This window comes from Chelon labrosus (assembly GCF_963514085.1).
Source record: "Chelon labrosus genome assembly, chromosome: 11".
In the NCBI taxonomy this organism is placed as follows: Eukaryota; Metazoa; Chordata; class Actinopteri; order Mugiliformes; family Mugilidae; genus Chelon; species Chelon labrosus.
In genome coordinates this window covers 27,530,665-27,538,452 of record NC_140344.1, presented here as the reverse complement: position 1 = coordinate 27,538,452, position 7,788 = coordinate 27,530,665, and the positions used below count along the sequence as shown (strand labels likewise).

The following is a 7,788-nucleotide window of genomic DNA, read 5'->3' as shown; positions in this document are numbered from 1 at the left end:
AGAGAAGGATAAAGTGTGCCCGCATGTGCACACACAGTATAACGAGATCTATTAACCTCTGATGTTCACATTTACAGCAGCTCCTTGTGAGTAAACTAGCCACGCGACCGCATTAGCATAAAAATACCTTTTCTCATTCACATATATATATGTGGAGTCTACCTAAATAGAGCTATGCACAAAATAATTAGAAAAAAAACGCAGCTCTGCTAGATTGCTTTCTTTTTCACATTGTTTCTGACCGTTGAGAAAAAGTTCAGGCACGATTCGGAGGGTTTATTCTTTTATCACGTGGAAAAATGGCTCATGCAACGACAGAGAGGGAGAGGGAGCGATCATGTTCCCTCAACGACTGCAGGGCTTTAAGAGACGAGACGAGACGGGACGGGACGAGACGAGACGAGACGCATGCAAGCGCGACCGTCGGCACGCAGCATGCTTCCTCCAAGCTCACAGCGTGCTGAAATAAATAGGGAAAGGTAAAACACAAAAAATAACGACAAACATGACAAAGTGCACGTTTAGTTATGCTCCTGTGTGACCTGATATGGCGTCGAGGGCCGAGTCGAACAAACGCCCGGAGAAACGTGACCGAGGCGAGCATCGGAATCGGATCGTGAGGCCAATTTCTTCCGTCGCAAAACAGAATAGAGATAAATCCTGAAACCGTGCGATTACAAGCAGCAGCTCGGAGAGTAAGTGAAACCAAACGCTCGCTAAAGATGGCGAGCTACGGCTTGTGCCACCCCAAAAATAGTGTCTAAGAGTAAAATTAAAAATAAATCAGCTGTGGTTATGATTCAAGTTATAAACCGGTACTGGAGTGTGTTCAGTTTCCAAGATTCTCAACTTCACCTGTCTCATCCTCAACTAACTGAGCTACGAGTCTGTCAGCTAAGAGGTAATTTGGCAAAATAATAATAAAAAATAAAGGAACCTGCAGAAGAAGAAATAGAAGAAGAAGAAGAAGCTGCTCGATTTGTGCTGATAGAATAATCAGTTTGTAGGCACTGGGGATAAGCTTTACAATCTACATTGTGCTTGGTTGTGATCAGGGAACGAGCCGCTGCTGTCCAATCAGGACGTAAAGGAGGGACAAGGACAAAGCGGGAAGAGAGAGTCTTTGAGTTTACACCGAGCTGTGAGCGCAGCCGTTCTAGGCGTAGGCTGAAATGGCTTTGGTTTGGGGAGGGGACAGGAGAGGCGTGTTTACAGTCGCATTAAAACCCTGCTTTTTACACACATTTACAAAAAAATAAAAATTACAGACAAAAAGAAAAGGAGGAGTTATATTTCCAGGTAACAGCAGAGAGAAACAGCTCACACTTGCAGCCGGGGAGTGTTAAACATGACAGAACCGACGCCTGGACTGGACTCAAAGCCAGCGGAGGACTTCTGCTGCAGAGCGCGGTCCAGTGCATAGCTTCCGTTTTTTTGCAGGCAGAGAAGACGGCGAAGAGATGGAGCAGGTTTGCAGGAGGTGCTCCGGAGGAAAGCTGGAGCTTCTCCAACTCGCCCGAGCGGCATTTATGAAATGCTGGAGATCAGGTTAGAGAGATGTGCAACGTTTTTAGGGCGGGCTGCAGACTCCAGGCTCGTCCGGTTTCAGACAGCTGGGGTCTTCTCGTCTTTCATCGTCCACAGCCGGCGTCTTTCCACGTTCCTTCATCCCTCCGCCTTCATCCCTCGGCCCGTCGCCGCTGCCCCCCCCTCGCTCATTATCTCATGGTGGAGGAAGCTCTGAAGTAGGAGAGGAACTTGAAGCAGAGGCTCACCACAAAGTACCAGATGTTTCTGGCCATCTGGGACCGGGCGATGAAGACGCGCCAAATGAGCACCACCAGGACGGTGTTGAAGGTGTAGCGGATGTTCCTCAGTCTGAAAAAACAAAAGCAAGTCACTTAATTCTGTTCAAACATCTTCTTACTGAATGTTTAATGCATCATTTCCAAGTCAGGGCGGAGACACGAGCTGAGAGGATTAACAGCGTCATGAAGCATCTCTTCATCCGTCCATTAACCACTTAGCCGACGTAGGAATCAAAGAGCTCCAGCGGATCTGATTTCTTACTTGTTGAGGTGTTTGCGTGCAGCAGGCAGCCCCGACAGCTCCTCGTTCAGGACGTACTTCTTGGTGCCCATGCAGTAATTCTCCATGTACTCGGCCCAGTGCAGCTGACGCACGTCAAAGTTAAATACCTGCAGGAATAGAAGACGAGAAACACCTTGAAAATGACATTTATTACCAGGAGATGTTCACAGATTTGACTTGATCACTAGATATGTGAGAAAAAACAACAAGAATTCTTTTGTGGGATATTTACAGATACAATATTATGTTGGTATGTCAGGCATCAGTTTAATTTACTACCCTCTTGAGTCATTAAGAACAAAAATGTCCACTTCCAAAAACTGTTGGTGGTTATAATGGGAGTCAATGGGACATTTTTGACTTAAATCTGATGCTACACAAAAAGTTAACAATGCTCCAAGTCAATATATTAGCTAATCTTGGACATATCCAAGACAGATTTGGAATGAATGAATGAATAAATAAATGCCCCAGGCCACCCAACATTAGTTTGATGGAAAATAACACATCTTCTAGTGACTTAGTAATCACGCCGAAATTTAAAGGGTTTAAATGCTCAAAATGATTTATTTTTTGGTGGTTTTGTAACGTGCTAAAGTGGTTTAAGAGATTTATGCCGAAAAAAAAGCAGAAAAAATATTAAACAGTTAAGTTTTTATAGCATTTTTTTTGTCCTTAATGACTCAAGAGGGTAGTAAATTAAGAACAAAAACTGCTGGTGGTTAGAATGGGAGTCAATGGGACATTTTTGTCCTTAATGACTTAAATCTGATGCTACACACAAAAAGTTAATAATGCTCCAAGTCAATATATTAGCTAATCTTGGACATATCCAAGACGGATTTGTGAAAAAAATATTAAAAATAAATAAATGCCACAGGCCCCCCCAACAATAGTTTGATGGAAAATAACACATTTTTTACTGACTTGGTAATCACGCTGGCATTTAAAGGGTTAAAATCCTCAAAATGATTTATTTTTTGGTGGTTTTGTAACGTGCTGAAGTGGTTTAAGAGATTTATGCAGAAAAAAAAAAGCAGAAAAAATATTAAACATATTTTTTTATAGCAGTTATTTTGGACGTGGACATTTTTGTCCTTAATGACTCAAGAGGATCGTACATGTACATTTCTTTTCAGTGTTGTGTTGACATATTACAATTTTTTAATTTCAAACTTTGTGTAAAGGGAGACTCTGAGACTTTGTGCACTAACACAGCTAAAAAGATGGCTGGATGAAGAGGAGAAATTTACCCAAATAGACAAAAATGTTCCTAATGATGCATGAGGTTTAAAGTAACAGTCAAACATCAAAAGCTTGATCCCAGTAAAACGATCTGATAAGATATGCTCCCAAAACACCAACCACTACAGAACTTTTTGGTGCGTTCAATCTGCTGGGAATATAACAGATTATTTTTCCTAAAAACAGCAGCTTGCTACGGCTGGAAATGGACGATAAGAGGAATAAGAGTGGATTAACACAGTCAGCTGACGTTTTAAATTTAACCCAGGAGCATCCAGGAGGACTGGAGAGAACATGTGGATGTCAGAGAAACCAGCAGCAGATCAAGTGTTTACACAGATCATCAAAAGGTTTAAACCTTCACTCTCTACCTGATTAAAAACTCCTCCTGATCCGTCTCTTCTGATTGAGGAGGCTTCAAGAAGCATTTCTTTTCCTTCCGTGTTAAATTAGCCAATGATGGACGGATGCACGAGGTGAACAGGTACTCTATTGTGGCACAGGATTCACCATAAAACTACATCTATGCACAAACTACACCGATCAGCCACAACAATAAAACCACTGACAGGAGAAGTAAATAACATCGACCATCTTGTGATGATTCAATGTTCCGCTGGGAAACTTCGGGACCGATGAGGTGACCTGGCCTCCAAATTCACTAGATCCCAAACTGATCAAGTATCTGTGGGATGATCCACAGAGGCCCCTCCCCTCAAAGCCCCCCAAATCTTCCTCTATGAAGAGAACAATCCATTTCATTCTACTTGAAACAAATTCTCAACTAAAAGCCAATGTGCTGAAAACTTAACCAATGATCCCTTTAAAACTTTACATTTTTTCTACTCCAAACTCAGTTTAATCTCAGCCTCTTAAAGGTTGCAGGTTGAGGAAGTTCTAAATATTAGTGGGAAACTAGTTGCTGTAGATCCAACTGAAACTGAAGCAGCTAAAAGTGATTTAGAAACAAAACCCCTCTGAGAACAGATTCCTCCAGACAGCTCTCCTGAATGGCCCCGTTCACTACAATCTGACGTCAGCAGTGAATGAATAGCTCGCTCTACTGCTGCCAGCCTCCTATCAGACATTAACGCACCGAGTGGGGAATCTGTCCAACCCATCTCATGTGTTGACGTGGGTTATAAGTGGTTCATTCAGCTTCCTACCTTCTTATCTTCCGGGCTCATCTGAGCCAGCAGCATGGTCACGTTGTCGGTGTTCCACACCCAGGAGTGGCTGGTGAAATACTCCAGCACCATCATGGCTTTGTGGAGGCGAGTGATCGTCTTCATCATCCTTTCGTGAACAATACGTAGAGGAAATGGTGAAGGGGAGAATGAGGAGCAAGGAAAAGATAAGACATAAAAAGAAGAGCAGAACCACAGAGCTGGAGGAGCAGAGGTCAGACAATCTGGAAGAAATATTTAACTACGAAGACAAACACCAGTGAGAGCAGCGTTATCAGTGTATGACACGACTAACTCACTCTCTACATGTAATATTTAACTCTGTGTGGTTTAAGTCAATGGTTTAAAGTTTTTTTTCCTTTGAGTTTATGTCGTGGGCATGACTTCCCTGAATCACATCGATGAGGTTAATCAGATTTTTTCATTTGGTCAGTTGCAACTCTTGCACGATCTCAACTTAGAATTCAGCTTCAATGTTGTTGCTGTCCCCTGAAAATTTTAAAGTCATTTTACAGATTTGTGGACAATTAATGCCTTTTAATCAAATTTAAGAGAGGTTTATTTCCAGATGGATATTTTTTTTAGTTGAAGGTGGAACTATGAAGCTTCAAAACAACGTCCAACAATACGAAACCGGCTATAAGATGTTTTTCCCTCCAATGACGAAGTGTCGACCAATCACATAGCTTTGTTTCACCGTTTTTAATCGGATGTTGTGATCAAAACATCAACGAGCGCTTGAGCGTACACACAGGATGAGCTGGATCCCAAGTTGACCTAATCTCAACTTTGAGGCGACGACCATCTAATTTACAGAAACACCAAACTGCTGATAGCCTCAGAGCGTCTGTAGACTGAACCGCAGCATCGTTGACGCCATTTTCTTATCGAATAGAGATAAGTGACAACAAGAGGAGCTAGCTCCATCCGTACTCTAGCAATATTTGTGGGAAACATACATGATATCCAGAAAAACAGAGCACAGGGCGTCCAGTAGCAAACAAATGCAACATTTTTGTAGCGCAACACTGCATTGGAAAGAGCTAGCGTAGCGGTTTGTCATCTTTATGCTAAGCTAAATGGTCCCTGGTTATTAATTTGAAATTAAACAAATTTAAAATCGCTACAAAGTGGGTAAACAGTTCCAGACTACATCTTTAATTCACTGGTCCAACAAACTGACCCCATCCACCACCGTGGCTCCTACCACCAAGTCCACCATGTTGACAGTGGGCTTAGAGCGTCAGTGGAATTTCTTTCCAGACAAACAGCACTGATGACAAGAGCTAGCTCCGACCATAGGCTAGCATTGTTTTGTTTTTTTATGTTGTGCTTGTTGTACATGAATATGTACGATACATAGACCCAACCAAAGCCTGGATCGTCCTCTAGGGACCAACTGTCGGCTTTCAATAGCAGCTACCATAAATGTAGCTAGACACGGTTGGCTGTTTTGTTTTTTAGCACAACATAGCATTAGGCAGAGCTAGCCTAGCCATTTCTAACGTCTTTAGGCTAAGCTAAATGGTTCCTGGTTGCATTGACTGAACTGTTTCGCCCTCAACTGAACTCCTTGCAAAGTATTTAAAAACAACAAACTGGGATATGACCAATGACATCAAACACTACTTTGGTTCCTCCGACCAAATCCACCGTGTTTACAACGGCCTTGAAGCATTGGGTTAAACCAGATGGATCCACAGCATTCTCGGCAGCAAGAAGTTAAAGCTAGCTCCATCCATACACTGCATATATTTTTGGATTCTGCTCGTTTCGCATGGAATGATTTTGGGGGCGAGCAATATACATGAACATATACGGTACCATGGCAACCAGAGTCTGGAAACATCAACTAGTGACCAACCGTCAACAAAGACACATACGACGACTTCAACAGCCACTCACACAAATGAAGCTTGACACGTTTGGCTGTTTCGTAGCATTGTCACTAGGAGTATGAACGTAGCATTCGGTTTGTCGTCTTTATGCTAAGCTAAGTGGTTACTGGTTGAGTATTAATTTCAAGACTATTCCTTTAAATTCTACAAAGTTTAAAGCCCCACAAACTGGGTTTGTGTATTTTCATTGGACAGCAACAATAAATAACAGCGGACAAAGATTTGGAGAAGTTGTTAAAAAAAAATTGCCAAATAAATCAAATCAGAGCCCCGTGAGTAGTCAGGGTGGCGATTTCTGCCCGATACCAATCAGCTGAAGGCTAACTGGATTTAATCTGAACAAACCAGGAGGACAGACGGTAGGTATGGCAAGTCGATGTTTTACCGTAAATAAAATAATAAATAAAACTGTCCTCCTGGGAACACGACTGAATCCAGTTAATTCAACTTTATTTATGTGTTAGTTCAGATGTAGGTGATCATAACTGAGAATGTGAGAATGTAAAAGCAGCAGCGTCGAGAAGGATCCGAGTCTTCAGTCAGGTTGCAATCTTTTCAATTTGTTCCCAATTAAAAATAAAAAGCTTCAATTTTATGTTATATTTTGGTTGAAATGCTGCCATTTTTAACATTTGCACCGTTTCTGCAGGTTGGGATGACTCAGAGTCCTTCTGCAGAATGATTGAAAGGCTGCGAGAAAAAATAATAAATAAATAAAAGAAGCATGCATGGCTGATCAGCACACAGAAGCAGGGATAATCATTACTTGCAGCTGGTGACAAACCCAATTAGGATCAAATCACACACCTACAAAATGTGAGTTAGCGACTAAGCCGAGTTCATTTCAGACAGATAAACATGGGCCAATGAACATTTTACACTGGAGAAGTTATTTACCGTCTGAAATACCTCAAGCTTTATAACAAAGGGTGACAAAGAGAGGGAAGGAGGTGGATCAGTTTACATGCAGTGGTGAGTTAACGCAACAGCTTTCTGCGTTGGCCAAGAAGAAGTCCCCGTGGTGCCTCAGGTTTCTCCATGATTGGGTGAGAAGTGGGTTGGGGTTTGGGGGGGTATAATGGATGTCATGTTCACGAAAAAAAAAAAAAAAAAAAAAGCCAAATGGTGTCGTCGTGACACTCTTGATGCCGAGAGGTCAAGTGAAGACACTGCAAACGTCGTTTCATCTGCCCCAGACTCGTCTTGTGTTTCCACCATCCCACAGAACCAGTTTAAGACAAAACACACAAAAAAAAAAAAAAGGGTGGGAGTGTGGGAACACGTGGGGGAGAGTGGGGAGGAGGAGAGGGCAGATGCAACCTTACCGGGGTTTGCGGCCCATCAGCCTCAGATAGCCGTCATACAGC

The 7,788-nt window shown here is 42.4% G+C and overlaps 1 protein-coding gene across 1 annotated transcript in view; it reads right to left on the bottom strand.

The window, feature by feature from the left end:
• Positions 1–318: 318 nt before the first annotated feature.
• The window catches only part of far1 (fatty acyl CoA reductase 1), a 29,169-nt gene continuing 21,699 nt past the window's right edge, over positions 319–7,788 (bottom strand). Inside the window, 3 exon segments of the mRNA XM_084555021.1 lie at positions 319–1,878; positions 2,071–2,198; positions 4,503–4,632. Coding sequence (XP_084411147.1) covers positions 1,719–1,878; positions 2,071–2,198; positions 4,503–4,632 — 418 coding nt within the window. The 3' untranslated portion in view covers positions 319–1,718.